General features: G+C 46.6%; 1 protein-coding gene and 7 non-coding genes across 8 annotated transcripts; all 8 read left to right on the top strand.

Moving 5' to 3' along the window:
* The first annotated feature begins 313 nt into the window (after positions 1 to 313).
* TRNAR-CCU (transfer RNA arginine (anticodon CCU)) lies at positions 314 to 386 on the top strand. Its single transcript has one exon. It is a non-coding gene; the product is annotated as a tRNA-Arg (tRNA).
* A 6567-nt stretch (positions 387 to 6953) lies between these two features.
* On the top strand, positions 6954 to 7025 carry TRNAT-CGU (transfer RNA threonine (anticodon CGU)). The gene has a single exon. It is a non-coding gene; the product is annotated as a tRNA-Thr (tRNA).
* Positions 7026 to 16141: 9116 nt separating this feature from the next.
* TRNAM-CAU (transfer RNA methionine (anticodon CAU)) lies at positions 16142 to 16213 on the top strand. The gene has a single exon. It is a non-coding gene; the product is annotated as a tRNA-Met (tRNA).
* Positions 16214 to 16670: 457 nt separating this feature from the next.
* TRNAM-CAU (transfer RNA methionine (anticodon CAU)) lies at positions 16671 to 16742 on the top strand. Its single transcript has one exon. It is a non-coding gene; the product is annotated as a tRNA-Met (tRNA).
* A 246-nt stretch (positions 16743 to 16988) lies between these two features.
* On the top strand, positions 16989 to 18197 carry LOC126518534 (uncharacterized). Its single transcript, XM_050168318.3, has one exon. The coding sequence runs from the start codon at positions 16989 to 16991 to the stop codon at positions 18195 to 18197; it is 1209 nt and encodes a 402-aa protein (XP_050024275.1).
* Positions 18198 to 21862: 3665 nt separating this feature from the next.
* On the top strand, positions 21863 to 21934 carry TRNAM-CAU (transfer RNA methionine (anticodon CAU)). Its single transcript has one exon. It is a non-coding gene; the product is annotated as a tRNA-Met (tRNA).
* A 193-nt stretch (positions 21935 to 22127) lies between these two features.
* On the top strand, positions 22128 to 22199 carry TRNAM-CAU (transfer RNA methionine (anticodon CAU)). The gene has a single exon. It is a non-coding gene; the product is annotated as a tRNA-Met (tRNA).
* A 194-nt stretch (positions 22200 to 22393) lies between these two features.
* On the top strand, positions 22394 to 22465 carry TRNAM-CAU (transfer RNA methionine (anticodon CAU)). The gene has a single exon. It is a non-coding gene; the product is annotated as a tRNA-Met (tRNA).
* The last annotated feature ends 4396 nt before the right edge of the window (positions 22466 to 26861 follow it).

Below are 26861 nucleotides of genomic sequence, written 5' to 3' on the forward strand. Positions count from 1 at the left end.
AAAATGTTTTTAGTTGTATTGTAATTTTGTTCTCTATTAATTATGTGCTCTGTACAATGTCGAAGACCGGCAATAAATAAAAAAAAATGCCGTCGTGGCCTAACGGATAAGGCATCATTCTCCTAAACCGGGGATTGCGGGTTCGAGTCCAGACGAGGGTACGTGTTTCCTTTTTGAAACATTATCCTTTCGGATTTTCCTCTGTAAAGAGAGAAATGTCGCGTGTCCTTGCATCTGTCTTCCTTTTGTGGTGACTCGGAATTTGCAGCCAACCACACAGTTGTAAATAAAGTATGCCCACCACAAAGATGTAGCCCTCGTGGCCTAACGGATAAGGCATCGGTCTCCTAAACCGGGGATTGCGGGTTCGAGTCCCGCCGAGGGTACGCGGTTTCTTTTGGAAAAAATTATCCTTTCGGATTTTCCTCTGTAAAGAGTGAAATGTCGCGACTCTTCGCATCTGTCTTCCTTTTGTGGTAACTCGGAATTTGTAGCCAAACACACAGTTGTAAATAAAGCATGCCTACCACAAAGGTGTAGCCCTGGTGGCCATTCCACTTCCGGCCACCACAGCGTGCGGACACGGAATGTTGGCTCCCGCAAGGGCGGTTTTTGCGGCCCAAAAGGGCCGCAGTATCAGGTTTATGGATGCTGCTGCACAGGATTACAAAATTATTTTGCCGCAATTGCCGAAACGTACGACCGTCTCTAATACCGTCTGTTAGCACGGGGATGTCAAGGCGAGGCCCTATCGCGTAGAACATTTTCGAGGCGCGCTAGCTCGTCTGCAGCTGATGCCAGAAGTGTTGGATTTAGGAGCCAATCAAACGAATCACGTATGGGCTACCACCTTCAAAGATGAAAAAGGGAAGCAGAAGTTGCTGTCTACGGAAGCGTTAAGTGTGCAGGGGGATCGATGTTTGGTGATTGACCCACGCAACCAAGACGTACGCATGAAGCTCTTCTGGCTGCTGCGCACCACACCAGATGAGGACGTGCGAGCGGCGCTGGCACCCTTCGGAACAGTGACCGAGTTGTGAAAGGAAAAGTGGCGTGTAGCCGAATGCAGTGACAAAGGGTCGCACACAAGACTCGTGTCTTTATGCTTGAAACCTTGCTTCGCCACAGAAGATCTTTCGCAGCAGCTACGTGTCGGCGAGGACCATGTACTCGTGTTGGTGCCTGACAGAGCACCGCTTGGCCTCCGGTGTCACGGCACCAGACATATACGGCGCGAGTGCCGCGTTCCGCGTTGTGGGATTTGTCGTCGCTTCGGCCACGAAGATACCCAGTGCGTGCGAAGTTACGCAAATGTGATAGGGTTTGGCAAGAGCGACGTGATAAACGAACACCTAATGGACCAAGCTGACGCGGAGGACACAACTGTGGAGGGCGGGGTACAGCCTAACTCTGACGTGGCGCAAGTCGCTACGAGTCATGACAAAGAGTAGCTGGAGGAAGCCAGCAAAAAATACAACATGGCACAGAAGCAGGCGACAGAAAGCTGGAAAAAAGGCGAGGTCGTGCTGGGAACCGCCGAAGAGACCATGGACGAGAGCCCTGGAATCGTAGGGTGCAGTGCAGACGCCGTGAATAGCGGCCACTCAACCACTCTCTGAAAGAGACACGAGACGAAAGCGTTGGAAATGCTGGAAAAGAAGAAGACCGGAGTGCAGCTAAAGGACCGCCTGCCAAGACTACCAGCTCGCGGCGGCTTTCGCTGAAGCCCAAACCGAACGTGTCACCGGACAAGAGGACACCGCCAGCAGTGCCCCTCCCTTAGGGGGCCCGCTCTTTGGTAGTAAAGAACGAATGAACTAAGGGTTTACGTGTAGGTTGCAGTTTCCAGGATGTGTACCGACAAGGAAGACGCGATGGCTTCGACCGATGTGGCGGATCCATTTAACGATGTCGTCCACTCCAGGGCTGTAAGCCCGTTAGCACTAAACTTGCATCAGTCACCAAGCAGTCTGTCGATCCCCCAGCTTTCTAAACATCGCTTCAGAATAGGGACGCTCAAGTGCGTAGCCTGTCGACGAGGAAGCGGCAGGCTCAGGTTAAAAGGATTTTACTTGATCATTACATCGATATTCTTGCAGTTCAGGAAACAAAAATTGAAGGCCAGGAACAGACGGACGGAATGGTTGAAATGTTTAAATTTAATTACAATGTTTGTGTGAGTCATGCTAATGGGAAGTGGATGTGTTATTTTTCTGCGTAACACTGTCGGTATTATTGAGGAGACTGTAGCAGCGCTCGATAATGAGCGATTAGTTATGTCTAACCTATCTTGCCACCTATGGCCACCTTCATAAATTATGATAGGATAATTATTTTATTAGGTGATTTTAATTGTGTACATCTACCCGAGGAGAACTGTAAAGATGGGTTCGTGAACGACAAGAGTGCAGAAATGCTCAGATCCACCATTCAAGAGTATGACCCTGTTGATGTGGGTGATGTACTACGGGAAAACCAAGTAATGTTCACTAATTTTCAATGGCGGAGTCAAGCAAGACTCGATAGGGCGTATGTGTCCGCGGAACTGGTACCGACTTGTAATCAATACACGGTTAAACATGTCAGCTTTAGTGACCACAGTTTAGTGATGTTCACAATCGGTTCGAAAGTGAAGGAGTACCGCTTTTATTGGCAGCTGTGGAAGCTGAATGAAAAGTTGCTGCAGGACGAAAGACTTGTGGACCAAGTAACGGAAAAAAATTAAACCATTGCACGCGAGAGAACATAAAAAATGATTCTGTGCGTGGGATCAATGTAAAAGCGAGGTGAAAAGTATAGCTATTCAAAGGCCGTGTGTATTAAGCCGTCAGGCTAAACAGCGAAAAAAAGAACTAAACAGTATGCTGAAGTATCTTGTAGATGTTGAAAACGCAGTCCCTGGACATTTTACAACTGAAATCAAAGAAACAAAAGAGTTGATGGAAGCAATTCAGACTGAAATATACGAGGCAGCGGTGATAAGAACACGCACCCAGCGCATCTGGTTAGGTGAAACCCCGACGACATGACATGACAAGAACTTTATTTGAGTCCTGAGGGACTGAGATCTTGGGGAGCTAAAACCGAAGGCTCCCGAAGATCAAGTCGGTGGCGCCACCCACGATGGGACCGGGAGATGAAGTTCCGCCGCAATGTCGTGGGCCCTCTGGACAGCCTGGAGTTGCATGTGGAGATTGCTGCTCTTCAGCGATTCTTGCCATTGTTCTTTCGTGATGGGTGGAGAGGCGTTAAGGGCTGGGCACAGCCAGAGCATGTGTTCAAAAGAGCATGAGTCATGACCACATTTGGGGCACGACTGTGAGTGGGCAGGATCTATCCTGTTAAGAGACCGAGGAGTGGGATACGACCGGGTTTGCAGAAGTCTGAGTGTGCTAGCCTGAGGTTTGTTCAATTTAGGGTGAGGGGGTGGAAATGTCCTCCTGCCCAGTCGATAGTGGGAAACAATTTTATGGAAAGTACATAGTGGATCTTTGTGGATGTTGACCTCGTTACGAGCCTGGCTACCCGCGACAGCGCGGTACGTAAAATCACGCGCTCTCCGGTGGGCCTGCTCGTTAGGATTACATCCAAGCGGGTTAACTGAGCTATCTAGATGGGCTGGGAACCACGAGATGTGGTATCCTTCGCTGCTCGCCCTAGTCTTTTGAAGTGCTTTAAGCAAAATACTGTTCGCCTGTTCAGATACGAGAGCGCACGAGAAGGATCTAACCGCCGTGCGCGAGTCCGAGAAGATGATAGCGGGAACTTTTGAGCTGTGAAAAACCAGAGCGATCACCGCTTCCTCCGCCACATGGGCAAACTTCGTATAAACAGAGGCTGCATTGACCAGGTTGCCTGCCGCGTCTACCACCGAGACAGCGAACTTATCCCCACTGTCATATCTGGCAGCATCGACAAAGAGGGCATCTAGTTTCTTCTGATTTATCTTTTTAAGGATGGACTTGGCTCTCGCTAATCTCCTACCCTCGTTATGCACTGGGTGGATGTTTCGCGGAACGGGCTCAACCATGATGCGATTTCTGGTTTCCCGGATCAAGCTAACTTTGATCGCCGATTCATGTCTTAGTTGGATTCCCGCTTCTTCTAAGATCTTGATCCCTGGCTTAGTGGATGAAAGTCTCATTATTTGACCCGCTGTGTGAGCTTCTATTAGCTCATCGATGGTGTTATGGAGTCCTAGCTCCAGCAGCTTCTCAGTGCTTGTGGACTGCGGAAGGCCGAGCACGCGCTTGAGGCCGACGAAACGGGCACTCGGAGACGAAAAGACATATGCGAGAAAGAAATTAAAGAAATTTGCTACCACGGCGTTCTTTCACGTGATCAAGAAACCATTCAAAGCGCTTTCGAAGAAAGGTATTCTAATTTGTTTAATACTAAAGTAGACATGAATGAGGAGTTCAAGACACACATTTTGCCACTCCTGCCAGTAGTGCAGGAAGAAGTAAAGACGGGACTTGAGAGACCTATATGTATTGAAGAGTTAGAACGAGCAATCGATGAGCTTAGTAAGACAAAGGCTCAGGGGCCCGACGGCCTAGGGCCTAGCTTCTACAAGTTTTTCAAGCGTCAAATGGCGGAAATACTCTACACCATCATAACTTAAGCGTACGAAGTTAAACGGCTGCCTCCATCTTTCAGTTCCAGCCATATCATCCGGATACCAAAGACTGATGAGCCTGCCAAGTTGCAGTCGGGGGAAGCAAATCGACCAATTAGTCTCACGAAAGTTGACCATAAGGTGTGCATGAAGGTCCTGGCCAAAAGGCTTCAGTCAGTTATTACATATGTTGTTGGCCCCCATCAGACATGTGGGGTTAAGGGGAGAACGATCTTAACCAACATCCACATAGCGAGGAGCGTTCTCGAGTGCTGTGACGTAACCCTCGGACACGTGGCAATGTTACAGCTAGACCTCGAGAAAGCCTTCGATAAGGTTGCCCACAGCATATTCGCTTTGCTCGAACACGTCAAGATCGGAAAAGTTATTCAAGAAGGGGTGCGAATGGCATACGCAGACTGCAGTGCAAGGCTGATAATTAACAACAAGCTGAGTGCTAGTATAGCGGTTCGGTCGAGTGTGCGTCACGGATGCCCGGCCTCGCCCTTGCTTTTCGCCATATTTCTAGAGCCATTCTGTTTAAAGGTGTTGCACAACGAGAAGGTCAATGGATTCCGACTTAATATGCACGAAGTTAAAATCCTGTCATATGCTGATGACAGCGATTTCTTGTGGTGATTAAGACAGCATTGTTGAGACAGTGAAAGATGCAAAAATGTTCTGTACACTTACTCGTAGTGCCATAAGCTGGCAGAAAAGCATCGGTTTTTGGCACGGAGAATGGGAAAGTACGCCTGCCCCTTATGTGGAAAACATCAAATTCATTCAGAGGCCCTCTCGATATCTAGGAGTCCCATTGGAACACTACCGCGATGCAAAACGCATTGGGTAGGTGAAATGGAACGAGTCAAAGCCCAGATGGTGAAGTGGGGTGGTCACAACCTGTCTATGTTCGGACGTGCTACAGTGTGTAATTTGTTTCTGGTGGCACGGGTGTTTTACCTGCTGCAAGCTACCCGCCGTGGTTGCTCAGTGGCTATGGTGTTGGCGGCTGAGCACGAGGTCGCGGGATCGAATCCCGGTTACGGCGGCCGCATTTCGATGGGGGCGAAATTCGAAAACACCCGTGTACTTAGATTTAGGTGCACGTTAAAGAACCCCAGGAGGTCGAAATTTCCGGAGTCCTCCACTACGGCGTGCCTCATAATCAGAAAGTGGTTTTGGCACGTAAAACTCCATAAGTAATTAATTACCTACTGCAAGCTTTAGGTATGTCCAGAGTATGTGTGTAGAATTTGCACCGAATTTTTGCTGTTTATGTATGGGGATCGTCATGGGAGTGCACAACTCGTTAAAATTTGTTCCATCCCTTGCGCAAAGGAGGTTTGGGCCTATGTCATTTATTTCTAAAGCAGCTAGTTTCAAGGTTTGGTTTTCTACGAGACCAAAGAAATGGTTTTTTGCGGTCCGTAATTCAATGGCGATCGTGTGATGCGTTACCCGATTACATTGTGACGTCACATGCTGGACCTAAGGAAGCGTATAAAGGTTTCTGGTCAGAGGTGGTGAACGCTTATCGCCTCCTCAGTGCATATCTTTCCGCAGATTATTTGTATACTTGTATAAAGGTTGTATAACGCTTGTATAAAGCTTGTATAACGATTGTATAAAGACTTACTAGATATTATGTGCCCAGTGCCTGTGTACCGAGCTCTGTATTATTTAAGCCACAAAAAGGACGTATTGAACCGGGTCAGAAAGATGCATGCGATGGCGACCAATAAATCCTTTTTCTTCTGTTTACACACTGATACGCTCCCTGTCAAGTCGTGGCTCCAAGCGAAAGGATTCTTCCTTGCCGGGGCGTTAACTGCAACATCTGCCAGAAGCCTGAAACAACAGAGCACATATTCCTACACTGCTGGGATTCAATACTTCTGTGGGACATTCTCCAGCGAACAATTAAGAAGGATTTTCCGTTAACCACTTTTGATATTAAGTTCTTGCCGGTGACTGACCTAGAGGGCGTGCCGTGTGATATGGTGATGCTTATGTGTATGCACAGCGTGTGGAAGACTAGGATGGCTGCGAGAAATGAGGAGGTGAATCCAAGACCAGCCAGGGACTATTTCATTGACAATATTATTTATGTGCGCGAAGTCTTGAAAACGAAAACAGAGCCACCACACTGGCTGCCTATCCTTGATCAGCTAGTGACGATCAAGCAGTTTTAACCAAGCTCCACATTCGAATGCGCAGCGGATCCCTTTTTCTTTTTTGACATCACAGCATATGTTGAATTCAGAGATTGAATTCGTGCTTTGTATATCGTATATGTACAGTTCTCAAAACAGGAAATAAAGAAAAAAAAGGCGGCAGAGTGGCGCAGCGGAAGCGCGCTGGGCCCGTAACCCAGAGGTCCGTGGATCGAAACCGCGCTCTGCTACACGTTTCCTTTATTTTATTTTTGTTACGCTTTACAGAAAGAGCTTATCAGCGCAGTAATTTGGAGACCTATAGCCATAATTGCACTCTGAGAAGTGTTCTCTCGTGGTACCGGCTCGTGTTTCTTGCCTTAAAAAAAAGATTACTCTCGTTTATTACAAATATAAATAAATTTACATAGCATGCAGGAGCAGCAGAGTGGCGCAGGAGATTCCACTTCTGGCCTTCACCGCGTGCGGACGTGTTATCATGTGCTCCCTTGTAGGGGCGGTTTCAGCAGCCCGTGTGGTTCGTGGTATCAGGTGTACTGAAAAGCCGGCTGAAGGTTACCAGGTTGTTCTGCCTCACCTGCCCTCAGGGGCTTCTGTTTTAAGCACCGTTTTTTTGCATGCTGATGTGAAAGCCAGGCCGTATCGAGTGGAGCGTGTCCGAGATAGCCTTGCACGTCTTTCGTTGCTGCCGGAAGTGGTTGCCCTCGAAGCATACCAAATGAATCACCTGTGGGTAGTGACGTTTAATGACAAGGAAGGCAAGAGGAAGATATTAGCAGCTGATGCGTTCAACGGTAAAGACCACCGCAGCAAGGTCATCGGCCCGCGCGACCTAGGTGTCCGACTGAAGCTATAGTAGCTGCTTCATGGCGTGCCGGACGAAGACGTGCGAGTGGCTTTGGCGCTGCTTGGAAAAGTGACGGAAATTTGCTGCGACAAGTGGGCTGTCAAGTGTTGCATCGACAAAGGATCAACCAGCTGCTCGCTGGCGCTGAAATTAAATGTGGGCCTCACTGTGGACGACCTACCACACCAACTGCGTGTTGCTGAGGGTATGGCGCTCGTCTTCGTCCCAGGCAGAGCGCCGCTTTGCCTCCGACGCCATGGCATCGGGCACATCCAGCGAGAATGCCACGTTCCACGATGTGGGGTCTGTCGTCACTTCGGCCACGATGATTCCCAATGTGTGCGCGCTTGTGCCAGCGTTACAGGCCCACTCCAAAGGTACGTACGTAGTATCGGAACACCTGATTGACGCCGCAGATGCCGAAGAAGCTAGCAGGGAGGACAACAACATGGCGAAGACTCCTGCAAAGCCCCTTGAACCCTCCTCAGTATATCTATAGTTGTCAAGGAAGCGAACCGGGGGGTGAGCGCTTGGCTGCAGCCCCGGAAACGAAGCCAAGAGACTACAACATGTGACGCAGGTGAGAAGGCAGCAAGTGCGTCATCGTCACTGCCGCAAGAAGTCGGCCAGAAAGCAACGGAAACCATAGATCACGTTTTCTTGGAATGTTGGGAGGGCTTTTTTTTCTTTGACGTCTTAAAGTGAACCCCGAAAAAAGAGTTACCGGTGGACACCCAAGGGATTAGGTATCTGACAATTAAGGATGATGACGGGGTTCCATGTGACTTTAGTATGTTGAACGCGCTCCACTGTTTATGGCGGACTCGTATGACAGAATACTATTGTGATCGTGACGCTAGGCCCGCTCGTGTTTATTTCAGAGAATGCATGTCACGACTTATTGAAATACAGAAAATGAAACAATGTGCTCCGGAATGGCTGTGGAGGCTAGAACCTCTGGCAGCCATGAAGGAATTTTAATTTGACAACGCCTGTCCAATATGGACAGAGGGCTTTGTTGTACGGTGTGACCCTGTTCTTTCCTTTTTTTGTATTGCAATTGTGATGCTGTAATGTGTGCAAACTGCGCGTTCTGCAAAATACCGGTAATAATAATTGAAAAAAAGCAGAGAGGCGCAGCGGAAGCGTGCTGGGCCCATAACACAGAGGTCCGTGGACTGGAACCACGCTCAGCTACACGTTTCCTTCATTTGATTTTTGTCCCGTTTTACAGAAAGAGCTTACCAGCGCAGTAATTTGGTGTCCTATAGCCATAATTGCACTCCGAGAAGTGTTCTCTTGTGCTACGCGCTCATGTTTCTCGCCCTAAAAAAAAAAAAAAAAAGAGACTGCTATCGTTAATTACAGATATAAAGAAATTTACATAGCATGGAGGAGCAGTAGAGTGGCGCAGCGGAAGCGTGCTGGGCCCATAACCCAGAGGTCCGTGGATCGAAACCACGCTCTGCTCGAAACCAAACTCTCGTTTATTACAGATATTACAGATATTACAGATATGATTGGGCACAGCGGCACTCACGGAATGCGGTCAGCTAACAATCCGCTTATCTTCATCCTACAGCTTGTGCCCGGACTGCTGGTCCATGTCGGTCTGAGTTTCGAGCCACCAGGAGAAGCCGAAACAACATGCGTCGTGAATGCCACCACTATCAACCTACAACGAGATTCTGTGCCACTCAAGTCATGGGACCCCGTGCTGCATCACTCCTCATCCACCTGCGCGGACGCTGGGATCATGAGTTGTGCGCATGACCTGTGCCCAGCGCCACCACTCAACCCAGCTAAGAAAGACCACCTCAAACAATGCTGAGCCATTGGGCACGGCGGCACTCACGGAATGCGGTCAGCTAACAACCCGCTTATCTTCATCCTACAGGTGAGGAGGCGATATGGAAAGTGTATCCGCTCAAACGACCCCTTTTTGCTTGTGCTGCCGTACCCACGGCTTTGTGCTGTTGTGATTGAGCATGCGATGCATGTACGTAAACTCTTATTGCTTGGCGGAGACATTGAGACGAATCCAGGCCCTGAACAACAGCCAACAATTAAAGGAAATAGCTGCGGAAATAAAAGAGATTAAGGAAAGTCGCCTGGCTAAAGTACACAAGAAATTAGACCTACTAACAAGACTAGAAGAAAAGGTCGACTGTTGTCATGAACAAATAGCAAACATGAATATTCTTATCAAAGACATGCAAGAAAAAATCGACGATCTAGAGAATCGTAGCAGGCGAACTAACCTGCTAATATATGGCTTACCGGAGGCAGAGGGAGAGACACCCTTGACACTTGAAAGTGCGGTGAACAAAAACATAATTGTAGATACTCTAGAATTAAAACCAGTAGGAAACGAAGGTATACACCGAATTGGTAAAGGAGCGCCGAACAAGGTTAGGCCTGTTATTCTTAAGCTACTTGACTCAAGAGACAAATCTTCAATACTATAGCGGGGATACAAACTTAAAGATACAGGCCTATCCATTGCAGAAGACTTTTCGAAACGCGTACGCGATGTTCGAAGGAAACTTTGGAACAGTGCGAAAACAAACCGACAAAGAAATGAGAAAGTTTCCCTTGTTTTTGATAAGTTATATACAAATAATCGAGCATATGTTTAGAGCAATGAGAAAGAAGACAAGGTACCACTTAATGAAAAACGCGTAGAAGTAGCTACTGCAAGTACAGCAAAGGCGGTGAGTGCGTCCAGTGACCAAACAAAAAAAGAGAGCTACTACTCGTCGCACTGCAAAATTAGTGAACTAGCACTCCTCACGGTGAATGCAAGAAGCGTCATCAACAAGACTGAATCACTTGAAAATCTGATCATTGATCATGAACCTGACCTAGCAGCCATAGCAGAACTACGGCTCACACCTGATATTGACACGTGTACTTATATTTATCGGGCAACCACGTTTCGCCGCCTAACAAATGTTATCGCACAGCGCGGGACGCGTCTGCATGTATCCGAAGTTTCTGGAAAGTTATCGATGCGTCTATCCGCTGTCGGTTGTCGCCGAACCTTGTATTATCTGATTTCATCGCGTGACTCGAATGTTGTAGAACTTTGTGGAAGGCATGCGGGTCCCAACGATTAGTCTGGAACATTCGACGACTGTTGTATAAAAGCCGACGCGCTTGACCCGCTGATCAGATTTTCGACGATCGCCGAGCGTGTTCGCCACTATCGTTGTGCTATAAGTGTAGCCTGTTTTGTGGGCACAGGCTCGCCCAATAAAAAGTTAGTTTTGTCGTTCACAGTATTGCTACTGTGTTATTGAACGTCACCACCACGTGACAATATTTTTGATCACGAGTTCGCACCGCCCAACTATTCTGTGGTCCGGAAGGACCGCCCCACACGTGGTGGTGGAGTGGTGTTATTGATAAAAAAAGGGCCTTTCCTTTGTGGCCCTTCCAGAGGTACAAGGCGCAGAGGCCATTTTTTGTAAACTACTTTGTTACGGAACGAGCATTTTCATAGGTTTTGTTTATCGGAGCCCCAACTGTGGTGATGCCTCTATCAGTGTCACTCATGATTACATAGAACGCCACGTGTTTGGTTCCCGCGTTGTCCTCTTGGGTGACTTTAATCTGCCAGACATTAACTGGAATAGTAAGTGCTACTCATGATCAGCTTCGGATGCATTGTTTTACCTCATGCTAACCTTCAATCTTCATCAGGTCGTTTCATGCCTCACCCGCTCACAGGGAAATACTCAGAACATACTAGATCTAATCTTTTTCAGTACCCACTTCGATATAAATCGCATAAAAACTGATGTAATTCATGGTATATCAGACCATGACGTACCAGGGTGCATCGCGTCTTTTGGTGGCAGCCTAGCCACTCATTCTTCTGTATCTGTAGTAGCAGATTTCGAAAACGCTGGCGATAACAGCATACTAATGCACCTCGCTCAAGAATTCCAGTATCTTTCAGAAATTGGCTCCGATGCTTCAGTAGATGTAAACTCCTTTTGGTTTCACTTCAAGTCGGTTGTACTTTACTGCATCACTCACTACGTACCTACAAAAACAAAGCGTCCCCCAAAAAATAATCCATGGATCACGCGAGAAGTTATTCAAGCAAAGCGACGTTTGAATAGGTTAAGTAGGGCAATAAAAACAAAAGGTGGTGGAGAATCCAGAATTCAGAAATTACCGGACGCCATCGCGGAATTCAAACTTAAAGCTAAACGTGCTAAACAGAACTACTTTGATGTAACACTACTTAATTTTCTTGTTAATAACCCTCAGAGGTTCTGGAATTACTTTCGTACTAATAAAACTGCTACATCACATTCTCTTCCGGGAGAAAAAACTGCTAAGGCTAACGCATATAACGATTTTTTTTCGGTCAGTGTTTACTATAGATGATAACATTACTCCCGCATTTGCAACGCAACATCACGCGAAAATCGCTAAACTAGGCATCACGCGTGCCGGCATTTTCAATCTACTGCTTCAACTTGACCCCAAGAAAGGTAGTGGCCCCGACGACGTACCTAATACTTTCCTCAAAAGATATGCAGAGTAGTGTAGTAAATATCTTGGCCTAGTTTTCCGGAAATCACTTAAGACTTCACAACTACCTGATGATTGGAAAATTACAAAGGTAATCCCGATCCACAAGGGAGGTGACACAACATTACCTTCAAATTTCAGACCCATTTCACTAACTAGCACGTCATATAATCTTCTAGAACACATAATAATAAAGCACATGACCGTATTCCTAGAGCGCATTGATTTTTTCTCACCCGACCAACACGGTTTTCCCAGTGGTCTATCGACAGTAACCCAACTAACAGAACTAGTCCACGATCTTGCTGTTACAGTTAATAACCGCAGTCAAACTGACTTGATTCTGCTCCATTTGTCCAAGGCTTTCGACTGTGTATGTCGCAGCAAATTAATAGCTAAAGTTGAAAAGGTTTTTGGTATAGGAGAACTTTCTGCTTGAATAAAAGGTTTCTTAAGTAACCGCTCGCAATTTGTGGTTTACGAAAAAACGCTTTCTAACACAGTCGCAGAAACATTCGGAGTCCCCCAAGGGTCTGTGCTTGGACCATTGCTTTTCTTACTCTATATTAACGATATCACAACTAACATCAATTGCAATATAAAACTATTCGCTGACGACTGCGTCATATACAGAGAAATTAACAATTACAATGATCATATTAAATTAAATGATTCTCTAGCTGACATAGCTGAGTGGTGCTCCAAATGGCAGATGCAAATAAACATACAAAAGTCTGCGATCATGACTGTAACCAGGAAAACGGTATCATCAATCTTTATTTACGCAATTAACGGCACTCTACTTAACAAAGTTGAAGAACACAAATATCTAGGCGTTACATTAACCTCGGAGCTCTAATGGGACAAACATATCTGTAATATAATCTCAAAGGCGCTGCGCAAACTATTTTCCTTAAAAAGAAGCCTGGCGCTAGCAACCAAGTCAACAAAGCTGCTAGCCTACACATCATTTGTAAGGCCTGTTCTCTAATGCGCTAACACAGTCTGGTTTCCGCATACCCTGACTAACATAAGTTCATCCATAACAAATATAGACGTACAGACTCGCCAACACATCTTTTAACCCAGTCCGGTGTGCGAACGCTATCCACAAGAGCGAAACACGCTCGCCTAAAATTCTTGTTTCCACTACTAAAAAATAACTATAGGATAGATACCTCCCCAAACATTTCATTCTCCGAGGCTCGACCTACACGTAACAAGCATGCGCACAAATTGACAGAATACGCACGTAAAAATGACACATTTAAGTATTCTATTTTCCCGCTCGCAATAGCAGAATGTAACCAACTTGATCCTACTATCACCAACATTGAATCATTATCCGAATTTATCTCGCAAACAGAAAAAACCGTGTGCGAATAACAGTACCTATTATGCATGCAGGGACACCGGCACAGGTTGCTTTATTCGTTTGGAAATTTTAATAAACACGCGAATTTTCGACAGCTTATTCGTTTGCCATAATGATTCCAAAATACTCGTAGTTTATTTTAGTTACTTCTGTTTTATTACTTGCCCTTAGTAATATCTGTGCTATTGTTATAAAGCACCTTCCTCTTTTACATTTCTTTTTTTTTATTTACCATTCCGTTTAATCATAACATGCTTTACTTGTATAGTACTATGTATAACTTGCATTGCTTATGTCGTTTTTTTACTTTTTGTATAATCTATACTTTGATGTCCTTGCATTGTACAGCTGAATTATTGTACTGCCCAGCTGCCACGCTCTCGAAGGAGAGCAGCAGTATTGAAAATAAATAAATATTTGAATAAATAAATAAAACAAATTTACATAGCATGTAGGAGCAGCAGAGTGGCGCAGCGCAAGCGCGCTGGGCCCATAACCCTGAAGTCCGTGGGTCGAAAGCACGCTCTGCTACATGTTTCCTTTGTTTTATTTTGCTCCCATTTAACAGGAAGAGCTTATCAGCGCAGTAATTTGGTGTCTTATAGGCATAATTGCACTCCGAGAAGTGCTCTCTTCTGCTGCGCGCTCGTGTTTCCCGCCTTAATAAAAAAGGCTACTCTCGTTTATTACAATTATAAACAAATTTACAAAGCATGCAGGAGCAGCAGAGTGGCGCAGCGGAAGCGTGCTGGGCCCATAACCCTGAGGTCCGTGGGTCGAAAGCACGCTCTGCTACATGTTGCCTTTGTTTTATTTTGCTCCCATTTAACAGGAAGAGCTTATCAGCGCGGTAATTTGGTGTCTTATAGGCATAATTGCACTCCGAGAAGTGCTCTCTTCTGCTGCGCGCTCGTGTTTCCCGCCTTAAAAAAAAAAGGCTACTCTCGTTTATTACAATTATAAACAAATTTACAAAGCATGCAGGAGCAGCAGAGTGGCGCAGCGGAAGCGTGCTGGGCCCCTAACCCAGAGGTCCGTGGGTCGAAAGCACGCTCTGCTACATGTTGCCTTTGTTTTGTTTTGCTCCCATTTAACAGGAAGAGCTTATGAGCGCAGTAATTTGGTGTCTTATAGGCATAATTGCACTCCGAGAAGTGCTCTCTTCTGCTGCGCGCTCGTGTTTCCCGCCTTAAAAAAAAAAAAAGGCTACTCTCGTTTATTACAATTATAAACAAATTTACAAAGCATGCAGGAGCAGCAGAGTGGCGCAGGGGAAGCGTGCTGGGCCCATAACCCAGAGGTCCGTGGGTCGAAAGCACGCTCTGCTACATGTTTCCTTTGTTTTATTTTGCTCCCATTTAACAGGAAGAGCTTATCAGCGCAGTAATTTGGTGTCTTATAGGCATAATTGCACTCCTAGAAGTGCTCTCTTCTGCTGTGCGCTCGTGTTTCCCGCCTTAAAAAAAAGGCTACTCTCGTTTATTACAATTATAAACAAATTTACAAAGCATGCAGGAGCAGCAGAGTGGCGCAGCGGAAGCGTGCTGGGCCCATAACCCAGAGGTCCGTGGGTTGAAAGCACGCTCTGCTACATGTTTCCTTTGTTTTATTTTGCTCCCATTTAACAGGAAGAGCTTATCAGCGCAGTAATTTGGTGTCTTATAGGCATAATTGCACTCCGAGAAGTGCTCTCTTCTGCTGCGCGCTCGTGTTTCCCGCCTTAAAAAAAAAAGGCTACTCTCGTTTATTACAATTATAAACAAATTTACAAAGCTTGCAGGAGCAGCAGAGTGGCGCAGCGGAAGCGTGCTGGGCCCATAACCCAGAGGTCCGTGGGTCGAAAGCACGCTCTGCTACATGTTTCCTTTGTTTTATTTTGCTCCCATTTAACAGGAAGAGCTTATCAGCGCAGTAATTTGGTGTCTTATAGGCATAATTGCACTCCGAGAAGTGCTCTCTTCTGCTGCGCGCTCGTGTTTCCCGCCTTAATAAAAAAGGCTACTCTCGTTTATTACAATTATAAACAAATTTACAAAGCATGCAGGAGCAGCAGAGTGGCGCAGCGGAAGCGTGCTGGGCCCATAACCCAGAGGTCCGTGGGTCGAAAGCACGCTCTGCTACATGTTTCCTTTGTTTTATTTTGCTCCCATTTAACAGGAAGAGCTTATCAGCGCAGTAATTTGGTGTCTTATAGGCATAATTGCACTCCTAGAAGTGCTCTCTTCTGCTGTGCGCTCGTGTTTCCCGCCTTAAAAAAAAGGCTACTCTCGTTTATTACAATTATAAACAAATTTACAAAGCATGCAGGAGCAGCAGAGTGGCGCAGCGGAAGCGTGCTGGGCCCATAACCCAGAGGTCCGTGGGTTGAAAGCACGCTCTGCTACATGTTTCCTTTGTTTTATTTTGCTCCCATTTAACAGGAAGAGCTTATCAGCGCAGTAATTTGGTGTCTTATAGGCATAATTGCACTCCGAGAAGTGCTCTCTTCTGCTGCGCGCTCGTGTTTCCCGCCTTAAAAAAAAAAGGCTACTCTCGTTTATTACAATTATAAACAAATTTACAAAGCATGCAGGCGCAGCAGAGTGGCGCAGCGGAAGCGTGCTGGGCCCATAACCCAGAGGTCCGTGGATCGAAACCGCGCTCTGCTACATGTTTCCTTTGTTTTATTTTGCTCCCATTTAACAGGAAGCGCTTATCAGCGCAGTAATTTGGTGTCTTATAGGCATAATTGCACTCCGAGAAGTGCTCTGTTCTGCTGCGCGCTCGTGTTTCCCGCCTTAAAAAAAAAGGCTGCTCTCGTTTATTACAATTATAAACAAATTTACAAAGCATGCAGGCGCAGCAGAGTGGCGCAGCGGAAGCGTGCTGGGCCCATAACCCAGAGGTCCGTGGGTTGAAAGCACGCTCTGCTACATGTTTCCTTTGTTTTATTTTGCTCCCATTTAACAGGAAGCGCTTATCAGCGCAGTAATTTGGTGTCTTATAGGCATAATTGCACTCCGAGAAGTGCTCTCTTCTGCTGCGCGCTCGTGTTTCCCGCCTTAAAAAAAAAAGGCTACTCTCGTTTATTACAATTATAAACAAATTTACAAAGCATGCAGGCGCAGCAGAGTGGCGCAGCGGAAGCGTGCTGGGCCCATAACCCAGAGGTCCGTGGATCGAAACCGCGCTCTGCTACATGTTTCCTTTGTTTTATTTTGCTCCCATTTAACAGGAAGCGCTTATCAGCGCAGTAATTTGGTGTCTTATAGGCATAATTGCACTCCGAGAAGTGCTCTGTTCTGCTGCGCGCTCGTGTTTCCCGCCTTAAAAAAAAAGGCTGCTCTCGTTTATTACAATTATAAACAAATTTACAAAGCATGCAGGAGCAGCAGAGTGGCGCAGAGGATTCCATTTCCGGCCACCGCAGTGAACGGACGCGGAATGCCTTGCTCCGTAGGGGCGGATACAGCGGCCCTCGGCCGTGGCACCAGGTGTACGGATAAGCCTTACCCGGATTATCAAGTTGTTTTGCCTCATCTGCCTTCAGGTACATCAGTTTTGTATACAGTATTTTTGCACGCGGATATTAAAACCAGGCCGTATCGGGTCGAGCACTTTCGAGATGCGCTCGCGCGTCTTGCACTGCTGCCGGAAGTGGTGGCCCTTGGCGCCTTCCAAATGAACCATGTGTGGGCGGTGACCTTCCGTGATGAAGCTTCGAAGAAAAAGATGCTTGCGGCAGAAACATTCAACGTGAAAGACCAGCCCTGTGTCGTTTATGATCCCTGCAACCAAGGCATCAGACTGAAGCTTTATTGGCTGTTGCATTTCGTTCACGACGACGAGGTTCGAGCAGCGTTAGCCCCTTACGGAAAGGTTACAGATATCGCCCGCGAAAAGTGGCGGGTACAGGGATGTAATGATAAAGGGTCCACCACCCGTTTGGTGACACTCTTGCCAAAGCCTGGAATTACAGTTGAAGACTTGCCTCATCAGGTGCGCGTCGCGGAAAACTTAGCGCTCGTGCATGTACCAGGAAGGCCCCCGTTATGCCTCCGGTGCAATGGAACTGGACATATCAGGCGCGAGTGTCGCATACCACGCTGTGCACTCTGCCGACGATTCGGCCACGAAGAACAAGACTGCGTGCGATCCTATGCAGCGGTAACAAGTCCAGTTAAAGGCGACGAGATGGCTGAACACATAATGGACCATGCTGATGCCGATGCAGCATCCCGAGCAACGACCGAAGAACCGGCGGCAGACAGCACACCCTCTGACGCGTCTCCACTTCAGGAAAACTCCACTGGGCCCGGCGACAGCCAATCTGGCGAGGCAAAGAGCGTGCTGGTTGGGAAGCCGACTAATGACCAAAACGTCAATGAGAGAAAGGACGCGATTTTAGTAAGCGCATCAGTGACTACCGCGAAAGACGAGAACGAAGGCATTGAGGATGTTGAAATGACAGCAGCCGCTAAAGCAGCTGCAAAGAGGCCTCGTGAGGCCACTGACGGATCTCAAGCCTCACCCGAACCATCGAGCAGCGGCGAGCCGTCGCCGAAGACCGCTATAACGAGACGAATGGGCCTCAAACCGAAGCCGAAGATACCGCCTGATAGGCGGTCGGCTTCAACATCGACCCCGACTTAGGGGCGCGAAGTGTGTTCAGCCAGCCTGTCCTCAGTATAAGACGTTACATAGCGGACAAGTAGAATGTGACCTGTGCTGGTTTTTGCTATCACTGCCTGTCGAGATGTGAGTACCGTTCCGTCTGTTTGCTAATCCAAAAAATGGCTGTTAATCTGACATTTCCCCTTTGTGTAGCTACGTTGAATGTGAGGGGTTTGGCATCCCGCAGGAGGCAGTGCCAGTTAAGCCGTCTCTTGTTGGAAAATGACATTGACATAATGGCAGTGCAGGAAACCAAAGTAGAAAGCGAAGAGCAAACGCACAGAATGGTCGAACCTTTCAGGGATAGGTATAATGTATGTGTGTCTCATGCTAGACGCACTTCAGCGGGTTGCATGATACTCGTTCGAAAATGCACCGATATTGTAGCGCAATCTGTAAAGTCCAGTGATGATGGCAGGCTACTATTCATCGACTTTGGCATTTGTGGCCTCCTTTGGCGTGCAATATGTGTGTATGCTCCGAATAACATTAACGAACGTGTAGAATACATAGATAACCTGAGAACATGCATGACGTACGAAAGGAACATAATTTTATTTGGAGACTTTAATTGTGTGTGCAGGCCGCAAGACAGAATCAACAGATTGACTTACCGCGATAGAAGTGCGACACTATTAAACGCGCTTGTAAACGAGCTTGAACTGGACGACGTTGGTTGTATTTTTGACGGTGACGAGCACGTACAGTATACGCACTACCAAGGTGTAAGTCATGCTAGACTAGATCGCATATATGTTCCGGCAGCTGCGATACCACACATTACTACATACAAAGTAAAGAACGTCACATTTAGCGATCACTGCTTGGTGATAGCGACACTAGGAACCAAGACAAAAGTGTCAAAGTTTAGTTGGAACTTGTGGAAATTAAATGATACACTGTTGGATGATGAAATTTTTGTTAAAAAAGTAAAGGAAAGGATAGAGGAAATATGTTCGGTTGAATCTTCCAATTTCACAGCGCTTTGGGAGCAATTTAAAAATGAAGTAAAGATTGCGGCGATTGAACGAGCTTGCGTGCGGCGCAGCATTGAAAAACAACAAGAGAAAGAACTTAGGAGCACGTTAGATTATATGATTGCGGTTGAGAGTGCTAACCCTGGACACTTTAGCAAGGAACTACGTGACCTTAAAAGTAAGCTGGAAGTGATAGATGAAAAGAAATATCGTGGAGCGATCGTCAGAGCACGGGCTGAAAGACTATGGCTAGGGGAAACGCCTACTAAGCGGGCACTCGGGGAAGAAAAAAGGCAAGCAGTAAAAAAAGAGATAAAAGAAATAAGATATAAAAACGATGTGACGCGCGACAAGGAACTGATAGAGAAAGCGTTTGTTGAATGCTATCGAAAACTGCTAAGCCCAAAAATAAAGCACACAGAAGCCTTTCGAAACGAATTTTTGTCGCTCATGCCAAGGCTAGGCGATGAAGTAAGACAAACGCTTGAACGGCCAATTAGTCTGAATGAAGTAAAACAGGCCATTGATGAACTAAGCACCGGCAAAGCACCTGGGCCTGATGGACTAGGGGCTGCCATTTACAAATGCTTCAAGGAAGAACTGGCACAAGCGTTACATCGCGTGATAAATGAGTGCTACGATCAAAAAAGAGCACCTTTATCTTTTAGAAAATGTCATGTAGTACTCATTCCAAAATCGGATGATCCCAGGAAATTGTTGGATGTTGAGGCCTATCGACCTATAAGTCTCACGAATGTAGACTATAAAATATTTACAAAGGTGCTAGCCAAGAGATTGCAGAGCGTTATCACACACCTCGTATTACCTCACCAGACATGTGGCATCAAAGGAAGGACAATCTACACAAATATACACACCGCTAGAACTATCCTAGAATGCTGTGACATGACTCAAGATAACATAGCTATGATACAACTGGATCTTCAGAAAGCATTTGATAGAGTTAATCATGACATACTACAGTTATTACTAGAACATTGTAATGTAGGTAGCGTTATCAAGGAGGGCATCAAGATGGTGTATGAAGAGTGTGCAGTAAACCTTATAATTAACAACACCATAAGTGAAAACATTCCAGTACTGTCAGGTATAAAACAAGGGTGTGCCTGTTCGTCTCTTCTTTTTGCACTTTATTTGGAACCCTTATGTTTAAAAATTCGCATAAATAAAATGGTGCATGGTTACTCCTTTTATGCTACTGAAGTAAAAATACTGGCATATGCCGATGATATAGCTATATTCTGCAAAGACAAAGACAGTATTAAAGAAGCTGTTAAGGAAGCTACATCATTCTGTAGTGCTACCGGAAGTGCCATTAGCTGGGATAAATCTCTGGGCATTTGGCATGGAAATTGGGGGCAAGAGCCGGAGGCGTATGCAAACATGAGATGGACAAGTATTCCTGCTAGATACTTGGGGGTTCCTCTCCAACATTATGGAAATACTGCAGAATACTGGGCAGGAGAGACAGAAAGGCTCAAGGATCAGTCTGAAAAATGGGGAGGGCATAACTTTTCTATGTTTTCCCGCGCTACAGTCTGTAATGTGTTTTTTGTTGCAAAAGTGTTTTACGTACTTCAAGTGTTCAGTATGAGCAGAACTTGTGTCCAAAAATTACACAGAGTGTTTGCCACCTATATATGGAATTCTACCTGGGAACGCACCAGTCGGTTAAACTTGTTCCTTTCGGTGCGACACGGAGGGCTTGGTCTGTGTCATTTATTTTTGAAACAAATAGTTTCAAGGTTTTTCTTTCTGAGAGACCAAAGAGATGTTTTCTTGCGTACTGTTATACACATGAGGTTGTGTAATCATATCCCGGATTATATTGTCTCATCAAATGCAGATACGCGTGGAACACTGAGCAGTTTTTGGCGCGAAATAGTGTCTGCATATCAAGTACTGAAGCCACGGTTTTCCTTAGAATATTTGAGCGCAGTGGCACGTAAACAATTGTACAAAGATCTAATTGATGTGTTTTTACCAATACCGTTGTGCCGCTCCATCTATCAACTAGGACCAGAACGAGACGTATTAAAACGAGTTCGAAAAATGCCAGTAAGAGCGTCATCTAAATCATTCTTTTTCCAACTGCACACGGGCACGCTCGCTGTAAAACCGTGGCTTCAAAGCAAAGGTATCTTTGTCCCATGGGGATTACACTGCCTGATATGTCGAAAGGAGGAAACGATAGAACACATCTTTTTGGACTGTCACGATGCTTTTTTCTTGTGGGACATCCTTAAACGGACACTTCAGAAAGATTTGCCAGTAACACCCTTTGGTATCCGATTCTTGCCATGTGAAGATCCAGATGAAATGCCATGCGACATGTTCATGTTACTGTGTTTGCATAGTGTGTGGAAAACGAGGATGGCGGTCAGAAATGCGGATGTCAACGCAAGATCGGCCATGCAAAACTTCAGTGAGAACTGTGTGTACATACGAGATGTTCTCAAAATCCAGAGGAACCCACCGGATTGGATACCCGTGCTCGATAAGCTGGCTTCTCTGAAGCCATTTTAGCTTCACATTCCAGCCATGAAAAGGCTCACGCGTCTTTTATTGTACTTGTAAAATTGTATTTAAGACTTCTGTGCTTGGAAGTGCCAAACCGGTAATAAAAAAAAAAAAAAAAAAAAAAAAAGCAGAGTGACGCAGCGGAAGCGTGCTGGGCCCATAACCCAGAGGTCCGTGGATCGAAACCACGCTCTGCTACATGTTTCCTTTGTTTTATTTTGCTCCCATTTAACAGGAAGAGCTTATCAGCGCAGTAATTTGGTGTCTTATAGGCATAATTGCACTCCGAGAAGTGCTCTCTTCTGCTGCGCGCTCGTGTTTCCCGCCTTAAAAAAAAAAGGCTACTCTCGTTTATTACAATTATAAACAAATTTACAACGCATGCAGGAGCAGCAGAGTGGCGCAGCGGAAGCGTGCTGGGCCCATAACCCAGAGGTCCGTGGATCGAAACCACGCTCTGCTACATGTTTCCTTTGTTTTATTTTGCTCCCATTTAACAGGAAGAGCTTATCAGCGCAGTAATTTCGTGTCTTATAGGCATAATTGCACTCCGAGAAGTGCTCTCTTCTGCTGCGCGCTCGTGTTTCCCGCCTTAAAAAAAAAAAGGCTACTCTCGTTTATTACAATTATAAACAAATTTACAAAGCATGCAGGAGCAGCAGAGTGGCGCAGCGGAAGCGTGCTGGGCCCATAACCCAGAGGTCCGTGGATCGAAACCACGCTCTGCTACATGTTTCCTTTGTTTTATTTTGCTCCCATTTAACAGGAAGAGCTTATCAGCGCAGTAATTTCGTGTCTTATAGGCATAATTGCACTCCGAGAAGTGCCCTCTTCTGCTGCGCGCTCGTGTTTCCCGCCTTAAAAAAAAGGCTCTTCTCGTTTATTACAATTATAAACAAATTTACAAAGCATGCAGGAGCAGCAGAGTGGCGCAGCGGAAGCGTGCTGGGCCCATAACCCAGAGGTCCGTGGATCGAAACGACGCTCTGCTACATGTTTCCTTTGTTTTATTTTGCTCCCATTTAACAGGAAGAGCTTATCAGCGCAGTAATTTGGTGTCTTATAGGCATAATTGCCCTCCGAGAAGTGCTCTCTTCTGCTGCGCGGTCGTGTTTCCCGCCTTAAAAAAAAACGGCTACTCTCGTTTATTACAATTATAAACAAATTTACAAAGCATGCAGGAGCAGCAGAGTGGTGCAGCGGAAGCGTGCTGGGTCCATAACCCAGAGGTCCGTGGATCGAAACCACGCTCTGCTACATGTTTCCTTTGTTTTATTTTGCTCCCATTTAACAGGAAGAGCTTATCAGCGTAGTAATTTGGTGTCTTATAGGCATAATTGCACTCCGAGAAGTGCTCTCTTCTGCTGCGCGCTCGTGTTTCCCGCCTTAAAAAAAAGGGCTACTCTCGGTTATTACAATTGTAAACAAATTTACAAAGCATGCAGGAGCCGCAGAGTGGCGCAGCGGAAGCGTGCGGGGCCCATAACCCAGAGGTCCGTGGATCGAAACCACGCTCTCCTACATGTTTCCTTTGTTTTATTTTGCTCCCATTTAACAGGAAGAGCTTATCAGCGCAGTAATTTGGTGTCTTATAGGCATAATTGCACTCCGAGAAGTGCTCTCTTCTGCTGCGCGCTCGTGTTTCCCGCCTTAAAAAAAAAGGCTACTCTCGTTTATTACAATTATAAACAAATTTACAAAGCATGCAGGAGCAGCAGAGTGGCGCAGCGGGCATTCCACTTCCGGCCACCACAGCGGACGGTCACGGAATGTTGTGCTCCGTAGGGGCGTTTCATGCGGCCCAGCCGGGCCGCGGTATCAGGCTTACGGAAACGTCTTCACAGGATTACCAGCTTGTTTTGCCGCATCTGCCATCAGGTATGACCGTGTGTAATACCGTGTTTTTGCACGGTGATTTGAAGGCTAGGCCCTATCGAGTCGAACATTTTCGCGATGCGCTTGACCGTCATAAGCTGTTGCCGGAGGTGGTGGCCCTCGGGGCCTACCAGATGAACCATGTCTGGGCTATAACATTCAAGGACGAAGTCGGAAAAAAGAAGCTGCTGTCAGCGAAGGCCTTTAGTGTCAAAGAACACCGCTGCGTCGCCATTGACCCTTGCAACCAGGATATTAGAATGAAGCTGTTCTGGCTGCTTCACACGACTCCGGACGAGGACGTCAGAGCAGCCTTGGCGCCGTTCGGAACGGTGACCGAAATTTCCAGGGAGCGGTGGCGAGTACCAGGGTGCGGCGACAAAGGTTCCCACACGCGTCTGGTATCGTTACGGCTGAAGGCTGGCATGACCATGGAAGACATCCCGCATCAGCTACGAGTATCAGAGGACCATGCGCTCGTGATTGTTCCATGCAGAGCTCCGCTCTGCCTCCGATGCCGCGGCACCGGCCATATACGGCGCGAGTGCCGTGTGCCACGCTGTGGACTCTGTCGTCGTTTCGGCCACGACGAGACCCAGTGCGTGAAAAGCTACGCTAACGTGACCGGGTCTGGCCGGAGCGACGCGTTAGACGAGCACTTGATGGATCAAGCGGACGCGGAAGAGACTGCTGGAGCGGGCGGAGACCCACGAGGCACGGAAGAGAAGCCAGTGGTCATGGCAAGCGTCAAGTGCCAACCCAGAAAGGGCAGTAGCGAGGCAGTGGCCAAGAATGAAGTGCAAAGTGAACCGTCTGCAGAAAATTCTACGGTGCGTGAAAGTGAGGGGGACGCGGAGGCTGCCGAGGGCGTTCGGCGACAGGGCAACTCTGGCGCTGCCTTCATCGAAGAATCCGACGAGAAAATGGACCAGGCCAGCGCCGTCTCAAAGAGACCTCGCGAAATACCCGATCAAGATGTCAGGCTTGAGCAAGACGACGGTGACAGCAGCGAAGGGCCACCCACGAAGGCTTCCTCTTTCCGGCGATCTACACTCAAGCCCAAGCCGAACGTTCCGCTCGAGAGGAGGCCGACGCGAGAACATCCACCTGAGGGGCGCCAGACGCCGACCAATCCGCCAGGTGGTCGGCAGACGCCGACCGTCCCACCAGACGGGCGACAGACGCCGACTGTCCCACCAGATAAGCGGACAACGCCGACAGTTCCCCCGCGGTAGCGGGGTGCTGTTCGGTAGAAGGCTCAGTAAGGACTAGGTGCTGCGGAACCTTTAAGTGAATGATGAGTAGCGCATTTGGTAACGTCATGCCTTCGCCGTATGAGACGGAGCTTATGATGGTGTAGGGTTTTGTTTTTCGTAAGTTTGGCGGTCTTTGATCTCCGAAATGTATTGTAGTTTGTGCTTGTTTTTCTCTTTCAATGGCAAATAATCATGGAATAGCAATACGTATTGGCACGCTTAACGTACGAGGGCTAACGGCTAGACGGCGACAAGCACAATTAAGTCGCCTGATGCTGGAAAACGACATAGATATTCTTGCTGTTCAAGAAACTAAAATTGAAGGCGAAGAGCAAACGGACAAAATGGTTCAGGTTTTTAAATCCCGTTACAACACTTGTGTTTGTCATGGAGTAGGTAAGGCCGGTGGCTGTCTTTTATTTTTGCGTAATTCAATAGGTATTGTTGCGCAGAGTGTAATGTCGGCCCAAGATGGGCGATTGGTCCTATGTGATTTCTCTTTCAATAATATTGGTTGGCGAGTTGTCTGTGTGTACGCTCCAAACAAAATTAGTGATAGAAAAATTTTTTTTAACTTTGTTGAGTCACACCTGACGTGTGAAAGAAATGTTGTTCTTCTTGGTGACTTCAATTGTGTTTGCATGTCCGAAGATAGGGTGCCCAGTAAAATAATACGGGATACAAGTGCGCATCAACTCTGCGCAATCGTGGCAGACTATGATTTAGTAGACGTTGGAAGCATATTAAGCGGTAACAGTGTTGTTTTTACTCATTTCCAAGGGCAGAGTCACGCTCGACTAGATCGTTTGTACGTATCAGCAAACCTTGCGCGAACGGTCAATAGCTACGCAGTAAAGCACGTGAGCTTCAGTGATCACAGCCTAGTAACGTGTACATTGGGCACGAAACATAGAGGGTCTCACTTTAACTGGGAACTGTGGAAAATGAACGAAACGATCTTAAGTGATGAATGGTTTGTCAAAACGGTAAAAGGAAAAATGGACGTAATGCAAATAGATGCTACAACAAATTGGGCTGAGCTGTGGGAGCAGTTTAAAATTGAAGTGAAAATGAGTGCGATCGAGAGGGCTTGTGTGATGCGTCATAAAGCTAAACAAAGAGAGAAAGAACTGCAAAGCATGCTCGATTATTTTCTAAACGCGGAGTGCACAATACCGGGATTGTTTTCGAAACAGATTAGAGAAATTAAACGCGAACTTGAAAGGGTGGACGCTCAAATTTACCAAGGAGCCGCGATAAGAGCACGATCCGAGAGGCTGTGGCTGGGAGAGGCGCCAACTAAGCGCGCGCTCAGTGACGAAAAGGGTTACGCATCCAAAAACATAATAAAAGAAATTTGTTTTAACAACACAATGTCAAAAGACCCAGAAGTAATTGAAAAAGCTTTCGTTGAACACTACCGAGCGTTGCTCGGTAGGCAGGTGCCCGTAACAGAAGAGTTTGTGAACACCTTTCTAACACTTCTGCCAAAATTACAAGACGAAATAAAAGAGGGACTCGAGAGACCGATCTCTGCGAAAGAAATTACAGAAGCCATAGAAGACTTGGGTAAAGGAAAGGCGCCTGGACCAGACGGCCTAGGAGCAGCTTTCTATAAAACTTTCAAGGCCGAAATAAGCGAGATACTGCACTGTGTAATATCAGAAGCTCATGAAACTAAGCACTTGCCGCCATCATTCAGAAAAAGTCATGTTATGCTTATACCGAAAACCACCGATACGGTAAAGCTGAAATCGGTCGCTGGATACAGGCCCATAAGTCTTACGAATTCGGATTATAAAATCTACATGAAGGTGCTCGGAAAAAGGATGCAGTCAGTTATTAAATCCATAGTAGGCCCACACCAAACATGCGGTATTAGGAATAGAACAATATTGTCGAATATTCACATCGCTAGGAGTATATTGGAATGCTGTGATGCGAACCTCGAAGGTGTAGCAATGGTTCAGTTAGACCTAGAAAAAGCTTTTGAC

Source organism: Dermacentor andersoni, chromosome 1 (genome assembly GCF_023375885.2).
Source record: "Dermacentor andersoni chromosome 1, qqDerAnde1_hic_scaffold, whole genome shotgun sequence".
Classification (NCBI taxonomy): domain Eukaryota; kingdom Metazoa; phylum Arthropoda; class Arachnida; order Ixodida; family Ixodidae; genus Dermacentor; species Dermacentor andersoni.

Coding starts and splice junctions, on each gene's coding strand:
- LOC126518534 (XM_050168318.3), top strand. CDS start 16,989: ATGCCTTGCTCCGTAGGGGCGGATACAGCGGCCCTCGGCCGTGGCACC.